Consider the following 22,480-nt stretch of genomic DNA (forward strand, 5'->3'; position numbering starts at 1 on the left):
GATGATTTGATGTTGGTTCTTTTGCCTTCTCTAACTCCAGCTTGTACATCTGAAAGTTCTCAGTTCACATATTGTTGAAGCCTAGCTTGAAGGATTTTGATCATTACCTTGCTAGCATGTGAAATGAGTGCAATTGTGTGGTAGTTTGAACATTCTTTGGCTTGTCCTTCTTAGGGATTGGAATGAAAACTGACCTTTTCCAGTTCTGTGGCCACTGCTGAGTTTTCCAAATTTGCTGACATATTGAATGCAGCTCTTTAACAGCATCATCTTTTAGGATTTAAATAGCTCAGTGAAATTGCATCACCTCCACTAACTTTGTTCCTAGTAATGCTTCCTAAGGCCCATTTGACTTCATGTTCCAAGATTTCTGACCCTAGGTGAGTGATCACACTGTCTTGGTTGTCTGGGTCATTAAGACCTTTTTTGTATAGTTTTTTGTATTCTTGCTACCTCTTCTTAGAGATTCCCTGGTGGCTCAGAGGTTAAACCGTCTGTCTGGAATGCGGGAGAGCCAAGTTTGTTCCCTGGGTCGGGAAGATCCCCTAGAGAAGGAAATGGCAACCCACTCCAGTACTCTTGCCTGGAGAATCCTATGGAGGGAGGAGCATGGTAGGCTACAGTCCATGGGGTCACAAAGAGTCGGACACGACTGAGCAGCTTCACTTCACTTCACTTACCTCTTCTTAATATTTCTACTTCTGTTAGGTCCATATTTTTTCTGCCCTTTTATTGTGCCATCTTTGCATGAAATGTTCACTTGGTATTTCTAATATTCTTGACGAAATCTCTGGTTTTTCCCATTTTGTTGTTTTCCTCTATTTCTTTGCATTGTTCACTTAAGAAAGTTTGCTTACCTCTTGTTGCTATTCTTTGGAACTCCACATTCAGATGGGTATATCTTTCCTTTTTTCCTTTGCCTCCTACTGCTCTTGTTTTCTCAGTTTTTTGTAATGTTTATTTATATTCTTTTTTTTTAAGCTTTGTTCATCCCACTCATTCTTACTATATGCTTTCTTAGCACTTTACTTATTTTTTTTTTTTAGCAAATATTTATTTATTCCTTTGATGTGACAAGCATCATTTCCACCTGGATGATTCATTTTGTTTTTCTGTTGAACCATTTTCTTTTTTTGTTTTTAAAAATTTTTTCATGAGTGAGTTTCTTTTGGTTCTTTACATGTTTTTTAATCCCTTCATTATTGAGAGATTAGAAGAGATCCTCCCTTTAGAAGGGAGACTCCCTTCTGAGTCTTCTGTCTCAGAAACAGGAAGGGATGGAAGATAGAATCTGGCCTAATGATAAAAGTGTGTAGTATCACTGAGTTCACCATTATTTGATATTTACTATTTCTGAAGTTGTTTCAGAGGGCAAATTTTTTTTATTAATAGACCTCCTAAAGGGATTCAGAATTGTCTTTTTCATAGATTTGGTTTCTGCCTATAGCTTGATTTTAGTATATGTGTTACTTTAAGCGAAGAGTATATTAACTTTTCTTTCTTGAACTCATTGTAAGGAATATGAAAATGTTCGTCAGGAATATGAAGAAGTAAAACTAGCTCGGGACCAAGCAAAGGAAGAGGTCAGAAAACTTAAAGAAAGTCAGATTCCTATAACAGAACGCATTGAAGAAATGGAAAGGCAGCGTCACAGTTTGGAGGCTCGAATCAGAGAGAAGGTTATATTTCTGGCTCAATTTTTTATTTCTTGTCATTTATTTTAGCAAATACAAAAAATATTTTGTAGGTTTTTACATTTGTTTTGTGGATTTACTTGTAACTCTAGTTCTTTTAAGTTCTTTTATTAGGAATTGTACTACCACAGATCTTTCAAGATCCTAATCATCACTTGCTGCTTTATAGAAACTTGCTACTCTATAGAAATTCCAAGATATAAAAAGAGAAAAAATGAAATGTAATTGTTCTAATTACAGGAGGATTCAGAGCAATATTCCCAGAAACATTGATCTCCTTTTATGAATTTCTTAGACGTGTTATATAATTACATCCCCTTTTGTAGGAATGTAATGTAAAAAACCTCATGTTTTTTAAAATAAATAATATAATGGCATATGGAATATTCTCTATACCTTGTAAACATAACTAAAAAATTTTGCAATCATAGCCTTTAACCTTTAGGGAAGATTTTGGAGTCACGTAATTGTTTTGAGACTGTTTTAGACAATGGACCCTGCTATTATGTATGATTGCTTTTAGGATAAAATAACATGAGGAAATGTGAAGAAATGTAGAAACATATGTATTCATACAGCTGCAACTACTTTTAATATCTGTAGGAATAACCTTTCATAAATTTTCAAGTAATTGTTTATGTTTTGGGTGATAGTGAATTTACTTTGAAAGAAATAGAGGAGCATTGTGGGTAAACTTACAGAGCAATTTTATGTTTGGATGAACAGGGTCACATAATTGCCTTCCTTTTTTTTTTTTAACTAACTTCCCTTCTTCTGATTCAATCTTGCAGGCATTAGCTATTAAGGAGACATCTCAAAAATGCAAACATAAGCAAGATGTTATAGAAAGAAAAGATAAACAAGTAAGATCTTGCATTGAATTTGAAATTTTTATGTTAATTTACCCTAACTTTTGTGTTCAGGTGTGGGTTATGAGAGAGTTTCTTGTTTTTGAATTTCCTGAGATCCTCCTTGTTCTCTCTTTCTTGTCTTAATCTGTGAGGAGAACTAAAATGTGGAAGTATAGCAGTTGCACAGAGGATAATTGGGGGGAATGGCTCAAGAGTACTCATAGATATGCATTTAATAGGGTGCTAGTAAAATGGGATTTAGTTGTCTTCATAGCAGCAATTAAATTGCAAAGGATTGATTCTGTTGTTTCTTTATATTAAAGAGTTGGATATTTTAGAGCTGATTATAAATTCATTGTGCATGGATGGAGCTTGATAGCAAAATTATTTTAGGATAATTGTGCAAGAAAGTAGGCTTTTTAGATGCTGTAGCTCTGGTGGCTCAGAGAGATCCCCAGATATTTTTTGGGTTCTGTTCTCCAGGACCATTCAGAAACTAAAGCTTGAATTACCTTTCTTAGAGAGAGATGCACATCTTGAAGCATTTCTGGTGTTTAAAGCTTTATGTTAAATCTGTCCGTTTTCACCCTAAGCCTTTTCCTATATCTTTATCTTCAAATTCCAATCCTCTCTCATTTAACTTCTCCAGAGGATAAACCTTACGTTTTCTTGACAGAAGCTTGCTTGATAGCAGTAGTGCTCAAGGTGTGTGCATAGGGGGGTGTGGATGCATTGTAGTAGAAAGGTAGGGTGGTATGCACGTGCAGTTGCTTAGTTGTGTCCGACTCTTCGCAACGCCATGGACTATAGTCTGCCGGGCTCCTCTGTCCATGGAATTTTCCAGGCAAGAAGACTGGATGGGTTGCCATTTCCTTCTCCAGGGGATCTTCTTGACCCAGGGATTCAACCCACGTCTCCTCTGTCTCCTGTACTGGGAAGCAGATTCTTTACCACTGTGCCACCTGGGAAGCCAGGTGGGGTAGGTAGGAATCATTCTCTTCTATGTGATGTCTCCGTTTTTTTTTTTTTTACATTTTGGAAGGCTCAGCAATCATTTCCTTTCTCTAAATCTCTCTAAAGCATGCACAGGGCAATCACTATTGTATCCAAATACCTGGTGGAAAAATAGTGGCTCAACAAAATTAAATGACTTAGAGAACTCAGAAGTGGCTCTGAGTGCTGCACTTTATTTTCCACAGTATAAAATAAAAATTTACACAAAAATATTACTTAATATATGAGGTCTTTATACTTGACATTTCCTAGTTGTAAGACTCTTCTAGGATTTTTTTTTTTTTTTTTAGCAAGAGTCAATTCTTGTTTTTTTCTCTTTCATTCACTCCTTATACTGTGGTCCCTATAATAGGGTGCTAAATTAATTGTTCTACTACTTTTACTTTTCTGAATATTTATTGAATTCTTCAGTTGTTCCTTTATTCCTTTTGTCCTTCTGGGACCAAGCCCTTTTAGCTCCATTTGTATCATTGATTTAGAGTTTAGAAGGGAAAAGGCGTAAAGATTCATCTTTAAAACCCCAAACAGGAACTGCTAGGTTGATAGGTTGTCTAACATTTAGCTGGATTTTAAAAAGGCAGAGGAACCAGAGATCAAATTGTCAATATTCTTTGGATCATAGCAAAGCAAGAGAATTCCTGAAAAAGATCTACTTCTGCTTCATTGACTGTGCCTAAGGCCTTTGACTGTGTGGATCACAACAAACTGGAAAATTCTGAAAGAGATGGGAATACCAGGTCACCTTACTGCCTCCTGAGAAATCTGTATGCAGGTCAAGAAGCAACACTTAGAACTGGACAAGGAACAATGGACTGGTTCCAAATTGGGAAAGAAGTAGGTCAAGGCTGTATATTGTCACCCTGCTTATTTAACTTATATGCAGAGTACATCATGAAAAACGCCTGACTGGATGAAGCACAGGAGTCAAGATTGCTGGGAGAAATATCAGTAACCTCAGATAATGCAGGTTACACCACCCTTATGGCAGAAAGCGAAGAAATAAAAAGCCTCTTGATGAAAGTGAAAGAGGAGAGTGAAAAAGCTGGCTTAAAACTCAGCATTCAAAAAGCTAAGATCATGGCATCCAGTCCCATCACTTCGTGGCAAATAGATGGGGAAACAATGGAAACAGTGAGACTTTATTATTTGGGGCTCCAAAATCACTGCAGATATTGACTGCAGCCTTGAGATTAAAAGGCACTTGCTCCTTGGAAGAAAAGCTATGACCAACCTAGACAACATATTAAAAAGCAGAGACATTACTTTGCCAATAAAGGTCCATCTAGTCAAAGCTATGGTTTTTCCAGTAGTCATGTATGGATGTGAGATTTGGACCATAAACAAGGCTAATTGTCGAAGAATTGATGCTTTCTAACTGTGGTGTTGGAGAAGACTCTTGAGCATACCTGGGACATCAAGGAGATCAAACCAGTCAGTCCCAAAGGAAATCAATCCTGAATGTTCATCGGAAGAACTGATGCTGAAACTCCAGTACCTTGGCTACCTGATGGGAAGAGCCAACTCATTGGAAAAGAGCTGGGAAAGATTGAAGGCAAAAGCAGAAGGGTTCAGCAGAGGACGAGATGGTTGGATGTTATTACTGAGTAATGGACATGAGTTTGAGCAAGCTCAGGGAGATGGTGAAGGACAGGGAATCCTGGTGTGCTGCAGTCTATGGTGTCGCAGATAGTTGGACCCGACTGAGCAACTGAACAGCTTGCATTCTGACATAAATCTCACTTAGTATTTTAATACATTGGTGGATTCAAATAGAAAATCTTGTCTTTACCATTTTTGTACCGTCTAAGATTGACCTAAAATCTTATTTTGTTCCATCCTTAACTGGTTTATTTCAGTGTTAAGCCAACATTTAAGTAGTTCTCCTAGAACCAGTGTTTTCTTTTTTTTTTTCCTGTGTCATAATTACCAGTTTATCACTTCTGTAAGTTCTTGAATTTTTAGGTTTTCTTAATTTTTTAATACATTATAGCATATAAATTTTTTCTGATTATCATTTGGTTACATCTTAACATGTGTGGTATGTGCTTGTATTGTTTTGGTTCAAGATTTTATAATTCTCATTCACATGTTTTCATTTAAGTTTATATAGGAGTTCTTACTATTTCAGTTTACTTGGATATGGAATTTTTAATCTTTATAAAAAAAGTTTAGTCCCAGTTATATTGCTTTATAGTTAATAGATGTGACCTTTATGACTTTATATAAAAATTTTTGGAAACCTCTTTTGGACTTCTACTGTAATTATATTATGCAAACGTTCTACTCTTTTTTTTTTTTTTTTCACTAGCCTGATTTATCCACTTTAAAGTGCCAATTCCTTTTTCTTTGAATGTAGACTTTTCTGTTTTTCTTGTAATTGTATTTTTGCTTTCTAGATATTAAGGCTTTATTGTTTGTTCATTTTATCTGCTATAACTAACATATACTGGGTTTTGCTTTGTAATTTTTTAAATTTGGTATGAGACACTTTCTCATACAGTAAAGGAGTTTAACCAGTTCACATTTACCACTGCTTTCTACTTACCCTTAAAAAGTTTAAATAACATATTTTTCTTAGTAGAAAAAGTTAATTAGTATTTTTATTCTTCTATTTGAGAAAGATCAGAATCTTAGCAAACTTTTATTTCTTCTTCCTCCACTCCATACCAGTGTCATTAGAAATTTTACTTGTCTGTTATTTAAGGTATTATTTCCTATTGTCTGTATTTTAGATATTTTAATATATTAATATATTTGATATGTTAATATTTATTAATACTCACTAATATTTACTATATATTAATGTTTTAATATATTTTATTGGCTTATTTGATCATGTTACTGCTTACATCACATTTTTTGTGATTCCTTCGTTTGAAGAGATAGAAATTTAGGTTGTTTTTTTCATACTGTCTCTCTTCTGGAGGTGTTTTAGAGAGCTTCTTTGGCTGATAAACTTTCTGAGTCCTTGTATGTTAGGAAATATCTTTTTTGCAGTCACTATGGAATATTAAAATGGCTGGATGTTGAATTCTAAATTACAAATTGTTTTTCCATAGGACTTTGGCAGTCTGTCTCAGTGTCTTCCTGGGTCTAATATACTTGACCTGCCACTTCTGTGGATTCTGTATTTGTGGATTCAACCAAAGATGGAGCAAAAATATTTGGAAGAAAATATTCCAGAAAATTCCAAAAAGCAAAACTTGAATTTGTTGTATACCAGAAACTATTCATAGCATTTAGTTTGTACTACAGATGATATATATATTTTTTAACATTTAATTTTATCCATGTTTGCTTTGGGATAGGGAATAGATCATTTAGTAAAAGCATAAAGTAAAACCAAGGTGTGTCTTGTGTACAACATGTAAATTACAATAATGATGTAATTTTACACCCCATAATAATGATGTGTGTAGGTTATATGCAAATACTATGTCATTTTATATAAGGGACTTAAGCATCTATGGATATTGGTAGCTGTAACAGGTGGGGAGGGATGGTGAGGTGCTAGAACAAATCCCCCAAGGATGCCAGGAGACAAATGTATTGTTCCTGAGAAGTAGCAGATATGAGAGGTAGACAGACCATATTAGGTAAACCCTTGAAGAAAAAGCAAATTGAACTTGATTGTAAATGAACTATACAATCTTTCTTACAGTGAGAAACTATAAGAAAGCTTTGGTTTGAAAGTTTTTAAGCCATGGAGAAACAGTATATCATACATGTTAAAATACTTTGGACTGCCTTAAGGAAGACGGGCTATAGTCCATTTTTGCTCCACACGTGGGAGTTTAAAACCATTTAGGAGGCCATTGCAGTAATCTAGGCAAGAGATAATAGTGGCTTCATCTAAGGTGGTAGCAGTTGATAATTTAGAAAATTGAACCAACAGTATTTGCTCAGGAAGTAGATACAAGAATACATTGTGAAAGAATCAAGGATCAGATCTAACCTTTTGACCTTACAGTTGATAGTGGTGCCTTTTACTGAAATGAAATTTGCTAGGAGAGGGAAATGGAGAAGGAAATGGCAACCCACTCCAGTATTCTTGCCTGGCAGGCTACATAGTCCATGGGGTTGCAAAGAGTCAGACTTGACTTAGTGACTAAACCACCACCAGGAGAGGAAAAATAAAGAATTCTATTTGACTGTGTAGAAGAGTTCCATCTTTTTACTTTATACCTGTTTCTATCCTCACATCTAAAGTGTGTTTCTTAAAAACCATATTTAGTTGGTCATGACAGTTTTTTAATCCATTCTGCCTATATCTGCCTTTTAATTGGAGTGTTTAAACTATTTGCATTTGATGTAATTACTGTTAAGTTATTTTGTGATTTGTTTTCATATGTCTTAGGACTTTGTTGCTCCTCTCTTTCTCCAATATTGCCTTCTTTTGTGTTGTTTTTTAATGTATCATTTTAATCCCCATCTCTTTTTTTTTTCTGTATTTTTTTCAACTGTTTTCTTAGTGGCTGCCTTTAGAAATAGAAATAACATCTTAATTTATAATAGTCTAGTTCATATAAATATGTACTTGAGTAGTATAGAAAACTTTGCTCCTATGTAGCTCTATTCCCTTCTCCTTCCTTTGTGCTGTTATTGTCATACCAGTTACATTTTTAAGCATTATAAGCCTGTCAAAATAGTTTTGTAATTATTTCTTTATGAAGTTTCATTTTTGTGGCAGTTGTTGATTCTTTGACACCAACTCTGTTCTATACAATTCAATTCAGTTCTGATACTATTTAGAATTTAAGTAGATTCTACAAATTCATGACTTAGTCCCACAAGACAGCCCTGGCTTCATGCCAGTCTCAAGTCCCCAGACCTCAGTTTTCCTACTCTTCTCTCTGACTTGGGTACAAATTCAGAGGTTCCCACAACTACCCCTGCCTTCAGGTTCAGTATGTGCTAGAACGACTCACAGAACTCAGGAAATTGAGTTATTAATTGAGGAATTGTTATACTTAACAATTATGGGTTTATAGGATACAACTCAGGAACAGCCAAATGAAAGAGGTGCATAGGACAAGGTAGAGTGGTGCTAAGTTTCTATTCCCCTTCTGGGTGCATCACCTTCCCAGCATATGGACACGCTCACTAACCCAGAAGCTCAATAGCCATGTTGTTCAAGAGATTTTATTGAAGTTTCATTAACTGGGTATGATTGATTAAATTATTGGCTATTGGTGATTGAAGTCAATCTCCAGCCTCTTTCACCTCCTGGAGGGCATGGAGTTGGACTGAAAATTGTAATCCAACTTTTAATCATGTGGTTGTTTCTTTGGGCAATCAGTCTCTATCCTGAAGCTGTATAGAGTCCCTGACAAGTTATCTTTTCACTGTATGGATCATAATAAACTGGAAATTCTTAAAGAGATGGGAGTAATGGACCACCTTACCTGCCTCCTGAGAAACCTGTGTGTAGGTCAAGAAGCAACAGTTGGAACTGCAAATGGAACAGTCATTACTACGAACAAAGCTAGTGGAGGGGATGGAATTCCCGCTGAACTATATCAAATCCTAAAAGATGATGCTGTGAAAGTGCTGCGTTTAATATGCCAGCAAATTTGGAAAACTCAGCAGTGGCCACAGGACTGGAAAAGGTCAGTTTTCATTCCAATCCCAAAGAAAGGTGATCCCAAAGAATGTTCAAACTACCACACAATTGCACTCATTTCACATGCCAGCAAAGTAACACTGTAAATTCTCCAAGCTAGCCTTCAACATTACAGGAACCGAGAACTTCCAGATGTTCACACTGGATTTAGAAAAGGCACAGGAACCAGAGATCAAATTGCCAACATCCATTGGATTATCGAAAAAGCAGGAGAATTCCAGAAAAACATCTACTTCTGCTTCACTGACTATGCTAAAGCCTTTGACTGTGTGGATCACAACAAACTGGAAAATTCTTGAAGAGATGGGAAACCAGACCACCTTACCTACCTCCTGAGAAATCCGTGTGCAGGTCAAGAAGCAACAGTTCGAACCGGATATGGACAATGGACTGGTTCCAAATTGGGAGAGTGTGTCAAGGCTTTATATTGTCACCCTGCTTATTTAACTTACATGCAGAGTAATTCCAGAGTTCTGAAAGAGTTAATTTTTTGACTTTTTGCTAACATTTTCATTAAGTTTCTGGAGGAAAGGATTTTCAGAGTTCCTTTGTCATCTTGTTGACATCCAAATCTTTTCTGTGTCTACAGAAAAACATTGCTAGGATTTTAATAGGACTTGCATTAAACATATATATCAGTTTGGGGGAGGATAGAAAATACCATGTTGAATCTTCTAATCTATGAACACAGAGTGTCGCCATTTATTTAGATCTTTGATTTTTTTCCCATCAGCATTACATAGTTTTCAGCATATAAGTTCTCTGTGTTTTGTTAGATTACACCAAAGTTTTTCCCTTGATTTTTCTTTTTTCTCTTTTTTTTGAAATAATTTACTTGGAATTTTTTTCAGAGGCAAGCTTGTCATCTACAAATGGAGACAACTTTATTTCTTCCTTTCTGATTTTTATGCTTTTTATTTCCTTTCTTGCCTTACTGCACTGGCTAGAAATTCCAGCACTGTATTGACGAAAGATGGTAAGAGTGGACATCCTTGCCTTATTCCTGGTCTTAGGAGGAAAGCATTCATTTTTTCACTGTGGAGTATAACACTAGCTGTAGATTTTTTATAGATCAGGAAATTCTCTATTTCTATGTTTCTGAGAATATCATAAGTGAGTGTTGGATTTTGTCAGATGCTTTTTCTGCATATCTATTGATGTGGTCATGCACATGTTCAATTTTAGCTTGATGAATTGAAATTCATCGTTAAAAATGAATTTCATTGATTGTTGAATATCAAATCAACCTTACATTTCTGAAGTAAACCCTGCTTGGTTATGGTGTATAAATTTGTAATTCCTTTTACACACTGTTAAATTCTGTTAGCTAACATTTAAAGAATTTTTGTATCTATATTCATGAGGCACATACTCTGGTTTTCTCTTCATGCTTGTCTGCTTTTGATATCAGGATAATAACTAGTTTTTTAAAATGAATTCAGAAGTGTTCTCTCCTCTTCCCCAGTTTTGGAAGATACTGTAGAATTTGAGTTAATTCTTCTTTAAATATTCTTAATAATTCTCAAATAACACTTATCTGGGTCTGGTGATTTGCTTTTAGAGTTTTAAAATTATGAATTTAGTAAAGTTATAGGGCAGTTCAGATAATCTTTCAATTGGTTTACTTGTGCTAGTGATTCCCTCTCCCGCCCCCCGCCGAAATTGGTCCACTTTATCTAAGTTGTTTAATTTACCTATTCATAAATTTTCTTACTATTCTTTTGATTTTGGTGGATTCTGTAGTGATAATTGATATCCCTGTTTGATTCCTGATATTGGTAATTTGTGTCTTACTTTTTTTTTTCTTTTGGTGGAGTGTGAGGATGGGGTCAGTCTTGGTAGAGGTATGTTAATTTTATTGTTTTTTGCAATGAACTAGCCCTTTGTTTCACTGATTTTTCTCTGTTATTTTTCTGATTTCATTGAAGTTTGTTCATATTTTTATCGCGTCCTTTCTTCTGCTTGATGTTGGTTTGTTTTGCTCTTTTTCTAGGTTCCTGAGGTTGATGCTCAGATTATTGATTTGAGAATTTTCTCCGTTTCTTGTGTATATGCACTTAATGCTATGTTTTCTTCTCATCACTGCTGTACCTGATATCAATATCACAGATTTTGATACATTATTATTTTTGTTCAGGTTTTATTTTCCACTTTTCTTGAGATCACAATTTGTTTATTCATTTATCTGTTCACAGATGTTTAGTTTGTTTCTGGTTTGATGCTAGTACTAAAACTGTTGTGAAGTTCTTATGTAATACAAGATGTGCTTTCGTTTCTTTTGGATAATTTCCTATAAGTAAGCTATCATAGGTATACATGTAACTTTTGAAGAATTTGCCAAACTGTTTTCCAAAATTATTATTAACAATTTTTTGTTGTTGTAATTGACATTGATTCATTGACTATGCTAAAGCCTTTGACTGTGTAGACCACAGCAAACTGAAAAGTTTTCTTAAAAATTTATTTTTTTAATCGAAGGATAATTGCTTTACAGAATTTTGTTGTTTTCTGTCAAACATCAACAAGAATCAATCATAGGTATACATATGTCCCCTCCCTCTTAAACCTTCTTCCCATCTTCCTCCCCATCCCACCCCTCGAGATTGTTACAGAGCCCCTGTTTGAGTTCCCTGAGTCATACAGCAAATTCCCATTGGCTGTTTATTTTACATATGGTATTGTAAGTTTCCATGTTATTCTCCATACATCTCACCTTCTCCCTCCTCCTCTCCCTCCATGTCCATAGTCTGTTTTGTACGTCTGTTTCTCCTTTGCCGCCCTATCATCAGTACTATCTTTCTAGATTTCCATATTTCTGACTTACTTCACTCTGTATGATAGGCTCTAGGTTTGTCCACCTCTTTAGAACTGACTCAAATGTGTTCATTCTTCTGGCTGAGTAATAATCCATCAAATATGTACCACAGCTACTTTATCCATTGATCTTTCGATTGACATCTAGGTTGCTTCCATGTTCTAGCTGTTGTAAATAGTGCTACAGTGAACATGGGGGTACAGTGTACAAAGAACAATGTATATGTGTCTTTCAATTTTGGTTTCCTCAGGGTATATGCCTAAGAGTGGGATTACTGGGTCATATGGTGGTTTTTATTTCTAGCTTTTTTAGGAATCTTTGTACCATCTTCCATTGTGGCTGTGACAGTTTACATTCCAACCAGCAATGCAGGAGGGGTCCCTTTTCTTCACACCCTCTGCAGCATTTAATGTTTGTAGACTGTTTGATGATGGCCATTCTGACTGGTGTGAGTTGGTATCTCATTGTAGTTTAGATTAGCATTTCTCTAATAATGAGTGGTGTTGAGCATATTTTCATGTTTTTGTAAGCCATCTGTATGTCTTCTTTGGAGAAATGTCTGTTTAGGTCTTTTTCCTTACTTTTTGATCGGGTTGTTTATTTTTCTGATCTTGAGCTGCTTGCAAATTTTGGAAATTAATTCTTTGTTAGTTGTTTCCTTTGCGATTATTTTCTCCTATTCTGAGGGTTGACTTTTCAGCTTGTTTGTAGTTTCCTTTGGTGTGTAAAAGCTTTTAAGTTTAATTAGGTCCCACTGGTTCATTTTTGGTTTTATTTCCTTTACTCTAGGAGGTGGGTCATAGAGGATATTGCTTTGATTTATGTCATCCAGTGTTTTGCCTGTGTTTTTCTCCAAGAGGTTTATAGTCTTGTGTCTTACATTTAGGTCTTTAACCCTTTTGAGCTTATTTTGTGTATGGCTTTAGGAAGTGTTTAATTTCCTTTTTTACATGTAGCTGTTCAGCTTTCCCAGCACCATGTATTGAAGAGGCTATCTTTGCTCTATTGTGTATTCTTGCCTCCTCTGTCAAAAATAAGACATCCATAGGTGCATGGGTTTATCTCTGGGCTCTCTGTCTTGTTCCATTGGTCTGTTTTTTGTGCCAGTACCATACTGTTTTGATGACTGTAGCTTTTGTAGTATTTTGTAGTCTGAAATCAGGAAGGTTAATTCCTCCAGCTCCATTCTTCTTTCTCAAGACTGCTTTGGCTATTCAGGGGTCTTTGTGTTTCCATATGAATTGTGAAATTTTTTGTTCTAGTTCTGTGAAAAATGCCATTGGTTATTCAATAGGGATCACATTGAATCTGTAGATTGCATTTGGTAGTATACTCATTTTCTCAATATTGATTCTTCCTACCCAGGAACATGGAATATCTCTCCATCTGTTTATGTCATCTTTGATTTCTTTCATCAGTGTCTTATAATTTTCCACATACAGTTCTTTTGTCTCCTTAGGTAGGTTTGTTCCTTAGGTAGGTTTATTCCTAGATATTTTATTCTTTTTGTTGCGGTTGTGAGTGAGATTGTTTCCTTAACTTCTCTTTCTGATTTTTCATTGTTAGTACATAGGACTGCAAGTGATTTCTGTGTATTGACTTTATATCTTGCTTCTATGCTAAATTCACTCATTAGCTATAGTAATTTTCTGATAGTTTCTTTGGGGTTTTCTGCATATAGTATCATGTCATCTGCAGACAGTGAGGGCTTTACTTCTTCTTTTCCTATCTGGATTCCTTTTATTTCTTTTTCTTCTCTACTTGCCATAGCTATGACTTCCAGAACTGTGGTGAATAATTGTGGTGAGAGTAGACACCCTTGTCTTGTTCCTCATATTAGAGGGAATGGTTTCAGTTTTTCACCATTGAGAATGATGTTTGCTGTGAGCTTATCATATACGGCCTTTACTATGTTGTGGTAGGTTCCTTCTATGCCCATTTTTTGAAGTGTTTCTATCATAAAGGGGTGCTGAGTTTTGTCAAAGGCTTTTGTTTTTTTGTATTAAGACGATCGTATGTTTTTTATCTTTCAATTTGTTAATATGGTGTTTCACTTTGATTGATTTGCATATATTAAAGAATCCTTGCATCCCTGGAATAAACCTGACTTGGTCATGGTGAGGGAGTTAATTCTTAGGTAGGTTGATAAGGAGTCTGGGGCCCTCAATGAGAAAGGGGTCCTGGACCCTGGAGGAGGAGAAAGGGACAGACTTTTTTCCCCTACATTCCTTTGTCTTAGTCATCTAAGACATTTTTTTCTTAAGCTCTGAGTTGTTTGGCAACAATCTATTTCATCTAAGACTTAACTTTCTTTAAGCCCAGAGCTAATGGTCAGCAAAGCAACTCATGTTGCTCAAGTGTATGTTTTTCCTTAAACTCTGTACTAATGATTATATAACAACAATGTATCTTGCTGAAGGACATTTTCTCCTTAAGACCCTTCTGGCTAATCCTGTTATTGGAGATCAGTGGAGAAATAACTCCAGAAAGAATGAAGGGATGGAGCCAAAGCAAAAAGAATACCCAGCTGTGGATGTGACTGGTGATAGAAGCAAGGTCCAATGCTGTAAAGAGCAATATTGCATAGGAACCTGGACTGTCAGGTCCATGAATCAAGGCAAATTGGAAGTGGTCAAACAAGAGATGGCCAGAGTGAATGTCGACATTCTAGGAATCAGCGAACTCAAATGGACTGGAATGGGTGAATTTAACTCAGATGACCATTATATCTACTACTGCGGGCAGGAATCCCTCAGAAGAAATGGAGTGGCCATCATGGTCAACAAAAGAGTCTGAAATGCAGTACTTGGATGCAATCTCAAAAACGACAGAATGATCTCTGTTCGTTTCCAAGGCAAACCATTCAGTATCACAGTAATCCAAGTCTATGCCCCAACCAGTAACACTGAAGAAGCTGAAGTTGAACGGTTCTATGAAGACCTACAAGACCTTTTAGAACTAACACCCAAGAAAGATGTCCTTTTCATTATAGGGGACTGGAATGCAAAAGTAGGAAGTCAAGAAACACCTAGAGTAACAGGCAAATTTGGCCTTGGAATACGGAATGAAGCAGGGCAAAGACTAATAGAGTTTTGCCAAGAAAATGCACTGGTCATAGCAAATGCCCTCTTTCAACAACACAAGAGAAGACTCTACACATGAACATCACCAGATGGTCAGCACCGAAATCAGATTGATTATATTCTTTGCAGCCAAAGATGGAGAAGCTCTATACAGTCAACAAAAACAAGACCAGGAGCTGACTGTGGCTCAGATCATGAACTCCTTATTGCCAAATTCAGACTTAAATTGAAAAAAGTAGGGAAAATCACTAGACCATTCAGGTATGACCTAATCAAATCCCTTATGATTATACAGTGGAAGTGAGAAATAGATTTAAGGGCCTGGATCTGATAGATAGAGTGCCTGATGAACCATGGAATGAGGTTCATGACATTGTACAGGAGACAGGGATCAGACTATCCCCATGGAAAAGAAATGCAAAAAAGCAAAATGGCTGTCTGGGGAGGCCTTACAAATAGCTGTGAAAAGAAGAGAAGTGAAAAGCAAAGGAGAAAAGGAAAAATATAAGCATCTGAATTCAGAGTTCCAAAGAATGGCAGGAAGAGATAGGAAAGCCTTCCTCAGTGATCAATGCAAAGAAATAGAGGAAAACAACAGACTGGGAAAGACTAGAGATCTCTTCAAGAAAATTAGAGATACCAAGGGAACATTTCACGCAAAGACGGGCACAATAAAGGCCAGAAATGGTATGAACCTAACAGAAGCAGAAGATATTAAGAAGAGGTGGCAAGAATACACAGAAGAACTGTACAAAAAAGATCTTCATGACACAGATAAGCACAATGGTGTGATCACTGACCTAGAGCCAGACATCCTGGAATGTGAAGTCCAGTGGGCCTTAGGAAGCATCACTACGAACAAAGCTAGTGGAGGTGATGGAATTCCAGTTGAACTATTCCAAATCCTGAAAGATGATGCTGTGAAAGTGCTGCACTCAGTATGCCAGCAAATTTGGAAAACTCAGCAGTGGCCACAGGACTGGGAAAGGTCAGTTTTCATTCCAATCCCTAAGAAAGGCAATGCCAAAGAATGCTCAAACTACCACCCAATTGCACTCATCTCACACTCTAGTTAAGTAATGCTCAAGATTCTCCAAGCCAGGCTTCAGCAATACGTGAACCGTGAACTTCCAGATATTCAAGCTGGATTTAGAAAAGGCACAGGAACCAGAGATCAAATTGCCAACATCCGCTGGATCATGGAAAAAGCAAGAGAGTTCCAAAAAAACATCTATTTCTGCTTTATTGACTATGCCAAAGCCTTTGACTGTGTGGATCACAATAAACTGTGGAAAATTCTGAAAGAGATGGGAATACCAGACCACCTGATCTGCCTCTTGATAAATCTGTATGCAGGTCAGGAAGCAACAGTTAGAACTGGACATGGAACAACAGACTGGTTCTAAATAGGAAAAGGAGTACATCAAGGCTGTATATTGTCACCCTGCTTATTTACCTTCTATGCAGAGTACATCATGAGAAACGCTGGACTGGAAGAAGCACAAGGTGGAATCAAGATTGCCAGGAAAAATATCAATAACCTCAGATATGCGGATGACACCACCCTTATGGCAGAAAGTGAAGAGGAACTAAAGAGCCTCTTGATGACAGTGAAAGTGGAAAGTGAAAAAGTTGGCTTAAAGCTCAACATTCAGAAAACGAAGATCATGGCATCCCATCACTTCATGGGAAATAGATGGGGAAACAGTGGAAACACTGTCAGACTTTATTTTTATGGGCTCCAAAATCACTACAGATGGTGACTGCAGCCATGAAATTAAAAGACGCTTACTCCTTGGAAGGAAAGTTATGACCAACCTAGATAGCATATTCAAAAGCGGAGACATTACTTTGCCAACAAAGGTTCCTCTAGTCAAGGCTATGGTTTTTCCTGTAGTCGAGTATGGATGTGAGAGTTGGACTGTGAAGAAGGCTGAGCGCCGAAGAATTGATGCTTTTGAACTGTGGTGTTGGAGAAGACTCTTGAGAGTTCCTTGGACTGCAAGGAGATCCAACCAGTCCATTCTGAAGGAGATCAGCCCTGGGATTTCTTTGGAGGGAATGATGCTGAAGCTGAAACTCCAGTACTTTGGCCACCTCATGTGAAGAGCTGACTCATTGGAAAAGACTCTGATGCTGGGAGGGATTGCAGGCAGGAGGAAAAGGGGATGCTAGAGGATGAGATGGCTGGATGGCATCCATCACTGACTCTATGGACTTGAGTCTGAGTGAACTCCAGGAGTTTGTGATGGACAGGGAGGCCTGGCATGCTGCCATTCATGGGGTTGCAAAGAGTCGGACACGACTGAGCGACTGAACTGAACTGAACTGAAAGATGTAGGTTGTGGGAGTCGGTCTGGTAAGACCTTTCTGTGGGTAATAACCAGTTGAAAAAGTGTATAAAATCTTGATAAACCTAGTGAGTGGCCCCTCTCTGCCCCTTCTGGTGTCTTTGTCAGAAGCTGTCTCTGTCCGTTTCCACTTTAATAAAACTTCTGCCTCATGAAGGCCTTGAGTAACTGCAGCTGTGTCTTTGGTCCCAAAGCAAAGTTCTCTCCTTCAGAAATCTCGAATCCAACATTGTTCACCGTAAGCTGTCAATGGTGTGTGAGTTTTTTAATATGTTGTTGAATTCTGTTTGCTAGAATTTTGTTGAGGATTTTTGCATCTATGTTGATCAGTGATATTGACCTGTAATTTTCTATTCTTGTGTTGTCTTTGCCTGGTTTTCCTATCAGGGTGATGGTGGCCTCGTAGAATGAGTTTAGAGGTGTTCCTTCTGCAGTTTTTTGGAAGAGTTTCAGAAAAGTAGGCATTAGCTCTTCTCTAAATGTTTGATAGAATTGCCCTGTGATGCCATCTGACCCTGGGCTTTTGTTTTTTGGGAGATTTTTTATCACAGTTTCAGTGTTTGTAATTGTCTTGTTCATAATTTCTCTTTCTTCCTGGTTCAGTCATGGGAGGTTGAACTTGTCTAAGAATCTGTCCATTTCCTCTAGGTTGTCCATTTTATTAGCATATAGTTACTCATAATATTCTCTTATGGTCGTTTGTATTTCTGTGTATTTTGTAACCTTTCCTTTTTAATTTCTAATTTTGTTGATTTTTCTTCCCTTTTTTTTTCTTGATTGTCTGGCTAGTGGTTTGTCAGTCTTATCTTCTCAAAGAGCCAGCTTTCTTGGTTTTATTAATCTTTGCTATTGTTTCCTTCATTTCTTTTTTCATTTATTTCTGCTTTGATCTTTATAATTTATTTCCTTCTGCTGACTCTGAGGATTTTTGTTCTTATTTTTCCAGCTGCTTTAGATGTGGAGTTAGGTTGTCTATTTGATGTTTTTCTTGTTTCTTGAGGTAGGATTGTATTGCTATATAAAATTCCCTCTTAGAACTGCTTTTGCTGAATCCCATAGGTCTTGGGTTGTTGTGTTTTCATTGTCATTTGTTTCAAGGAATTTTTTTATTTCCCTTCTTATTTAAGTAACCTCTTTGTTATCTAGTAATGTATTGCTTAATCTTCATGGGTTTGTGTTTTTTGCTTTCTTTTTTTTTTCCTGTAGTCTCATAGCTTTGTGGTCAGAGGAGATACTTGATACTATTTCAGTTTTCTTAAATTTACTGAGGCTTGACTTGTGGCCCAAGATGTAGTCTCTCCTGGAGAATGTTTCATGTGCACTTAAGAAGAAGTTGTGTTCTTTTGCATTTGGATGAAAAGTCCTGAATATAACAGTTAGATCCATTTGGTCTTATGTTTCCTTTAAGGCTTGTGTTTCCTTATTGATTCTCTGTTTTGATGATCTGTCCCTTGGTGCAAGTGCAGTTTTAAAATGCCCTAGTATTATTGTATTACTGTGATTTTCCCTTTTATGCCTGTTAGTGTTTGCCTTGTATAAACACTAACATATGAGATGTTCCTATGTTGGGTGCATAAATATTTACAATTGCTGTGTCTTCTTGGATTGACCCCTTGATCATTATGTAGTACCCTTCTTGATCTCTTATTACATTATTTATTGTAAAATCTATTTTTTCTGCAATAAAGATTGCCTCTCTCTTTCTTTTGGGTTGCATTTGCATGGAATATCTTTGTCCATCCTTTTACTTTCAGTCTGTATGTGTCTCTAGGTCTCTTGGGTCTCTTGTAGGCACCATGCAATGAGTCTTATTTTTGTATTCATTCAGTTAGTATCTTTTGGTTGGTTCAGTTAATCCATTTGCATTTAAAGAAATGATTGATATATATGTTCCTATTGGCTTTTTCTTAATTGTTTTGGGTTTGTTTTTATAATCTTTCCTTTCTCTTGTGTTTACTGGCTATGTAAGTCCCTTTAATATTTGTTGTAAGGCTGGTTTGGTGGTGCTAAATTCTCTTAACTTTTATTTTTCTATAAAGCATTTGATTTTCTCTATCAATTTTGAATGAGATCTTTGCCATGTATAGTAATCTTAGTTGTAAATTTTTTTCTTTCAGTGCTTTAAATATATCCTGCCATTCCCTTCTGGCCTGCAGAGTTTTTGCTGAAAAATCTGCTGTTAATCATATGGGTTTTCCCTTGCTGCTTTTAATATTCTTTCTTTCTGTTTAATCTCTGTTAGCTTGATTAATATGAGTCTCGATGTGTTTCTCCTTGGTTTTATCCTGTAAGGGATTCTCTGTGCTTCTTGGACTTGATGGACTATTTCCTTTCCATGTTGGGGAAGTTTTCAACTATAATTTCTTCAAAATGTTCTCAGTGCCTTTCTTTTTTCCTTCTTCCTCTGGAACCCCTGTAACTCGAATGTTGGTTTGTTTAATATTGTCTCAGAGGTCTCTGAGGCTATCCTCAGTTCTTCTCATTCTTTTCCTTTATTGTGCTCTTCAGCAGTTATTTTCACCACTCTATCTTCCAGCTCACTTAACCATTCTTCTGCCTCAGTTATTGTGCTGTTGGTTCCTTCTAGAGTATTTTTAATTTCAGTAACTGTGTTATTCATCTCAGTTTGCTTATTCTTTATTTCTTCTGTGTCCTTGGCAACTGTATTAATTGTTTCTTGCGTTTTCTCCATTCTGTTTTCAAGTCTTTGGAACATCTTTACTACCATCATTCTGAATTCTTTTTCAGATAGATTGCTTATTTCCTCTTTATTTGGTGTTGTGAGTTTCTCCTTTGTTCTTTCATTTGTATTGCATTTCTCTGTCTTTTTATTTTTTTCTAACTTGCTCTGATTGAGGTCTCCATTTTCCAGGCTTTAGGGTTGTATACCTTTTTGGTTTTGGTTTTTGTCCTTGGAGGAAAGGTTGGTTTAGTGGTTTGTGTTGACTTCTTATTAGGGGTGACTTGTGCCTGTGTTCTAGTGGGAAGAGGGGAGGTTCCCCCAACCCACCCACCCCCCGCCACCCCCGATGGGAAGGGCTGTGTGAGGTGGTATATTTTGGAGTGCCTGTGGGACTCCTATCTGTTGATGATTGTTGATGATGTGGTTTTTTCTTGCTTATCGTTTTGGTAAAGTGTCCTGGGTGGATGCTGTCAACAGCTGGATGATACTAGGCTTTGTGTACAGGTGTCAAAGTTCTCAGTAATTAATACCCCCTGGGGTTAGGAGTTCTCTGGCAGTCTGGGATCTTGGACTCAATGCTCCCACCTCACTGGTTCAGGTGTGATCCCTGGTCAGTGGACTGGGCCTCCATAAGTCACTTGTTATGGGATTAAAGGGAGCTAAAGCAAACATACCAAGACAAAAAGTAAAACATGAAATAAAAGATGAACCCAGATGGATGGTAAATACAAAATCAAGATTGCAGAAATAATAGGACATATACACACTTTCATGCACAGTTATAACCAAAGTATTCTAAGGTATCAACCATTTAAAAGAGCTAACTAACGCTCAATCTGGAAAACTGAGGCTGAGCAGAGTGCCAGCTGAGGAATATAGCCAGGAGAGCACAACAGTTTAACTTACATGGTGAAAAGAGTGAAGACTAAGAAAAAGAAAAAGGAGAAGGGAGAGAAAAATAGAAAAACAAAAACAAATAGACATATGTGAAAAAGATTTATATATATTCAGAAATAGCTACAGCTGGTAAAGAACTATAAGAAAGCAATCAAATATATAAAAATATGTAAAATACTTTTTATATGTTTTAATATATATATAAAAACATATACATTATATATATAAACAAATATATAAAAAAAACAAAATCACCCAAGGGTGAAAAAGATTTTTTAATTTCTTTTTTTTTTAACAAGAAAAACAAAGAGGAAAACTCCCTAGCACCACAAGTCTAATGTAAAGGTAGAAATATGTTGGGGGAATAAACAGTATGATTTAAAAAAGAAGAAAAAGTTCTCAAGATCATAGTTCTTGCTTGTGGAGTCTGCCCCCATGGATGGGGTTGGGTTAGTGTCCTGTAATATTTTCATGGTTGGGGAGCTTGTGCCTGTGTTCTGGTTGATCAAACTGGGTCTTGTCTCTGAAGGGCAGCTCAGTGTCCAATAGTAGGTTTCCAATGTCTGTGGATTCAGTATGTCTTTGGGCAGCCCTTCTGGCTTGGCAGTGTTAGACACATCTATTTCTGCAGCTACCTCGAAGTGGCCCTCTCAGCATATCTTCACTGCCACCAGCCCCCTACCTGTTCCTGGAATCATTGCCAGTGCTTCCATCCCCAGTCCCACCCCATAGGCCAAAGCTTTCTAGGTAGGGACTTGTGTGGATCATTTTTTGGCTGCCCACCCCTGCCCTCTGCATCATGGAGAGTTGTGTGGGCTTTCCCCAGCCCTCTGAGCTCACCCTCTGTGCCACAAGGTCCGTGTACCCTGAAAGGGTTTGTGTGCCCCTTTCTCAGCCCCCAGGGCCCATCCTCTGTGCCACAAGGTCCGTGTGCCCTCAGAGCTTTGTATGTGTCGCTGTGCCTCTCTCACACCACGCCCCTCACCCTCTACACCGCAAGGCTTGTCTGCACTTCTGAGGTTTGTATGCTGCGCCTCTCTCAGCACCCTCTTCCCTGCAGGGCTTCTGTGGGCTTCTCTGGGTTCCCCAAGCACACTGTCTAGTCAGGGCCACAGTCCATGAGCTGTTTAAGAGCTGAGAAGTGCAGTAGCTTTCTCTGTTTTCTGCCTCTAGGTCCCTGCTTTGCCTGGCTTTCCAGGATTCTGCAGCTCCCCTTGGGCTCACCTGTGAGTTCCTGTGCTTGGGAACTCTTCTTCCTTCACTGTTCCCTCCCTCCCTCTGATCCAGAAGTTCTCTGTCTCTTCCCTTTTTGTGTCTCTGTACTCTCTCTTATCTGATTCCAGGGAGCTTAGCCTGCCTCCTGGAGGCCTGGGGTCTTCTGTTGTCACCTGTGTGTGTGTGAAGTCGCTCAGTTGTGTCCGACTCTTTGCAACGCCGTGGACTGTAGCCTGGCAGGCTCCTCTGTCTAT

At 37.4% G+C, this 22,480-nt stretch overlaps 1 protein-coding gene across 12 annotated transcripts in view; it reads left to right on the plus strand.

Moving 5' to 3' along the window:
- The window catches only part of SMC5 (structural maintenance of chromosomes 5), a 118,016-nt gene that overhangs the window by 52,596 nt on the left and 42,940 nt on the right, over positions 1-22,480 (plus strand). For all 12 annotated transcript variants that reach the window (XR_015169700.1, XR_015169701.1, XR_015169702.1 and 9 more), the window contains 2 exons: positions 1,518-1,679; positions 2,486-2,557. Coding sequence is in view for 8 of the 12 variants with exons in the window: in XM_086415501.1 (XP_086271627.1) it covers positions 1,518-1,679; positions 2,486-2,557 (234 nt within the window). In the remaining 4 variants the exon portion in view is untranslated. The remainder of the gene's footprint in view (positions 1-1,517; positions 1,680-2,485; positions 2,558-22,480) is intronic.

The sequence above is a fragment of the Bos grunniens genome, chromosome 8 (genome assembly GCF_055505025.1).
Source record: "Bos grunniens cultivar Pamir isolate PY7600 chromosome 8, Bosgru_T2T1.0, whole genome shotgun sequence".
NCBI classification, from domain to species: Eukaryota; Metazoa; Chordata; class Mammalia; order Artiodactyla; family Bovidae; genus Bos; species Bos grunniens.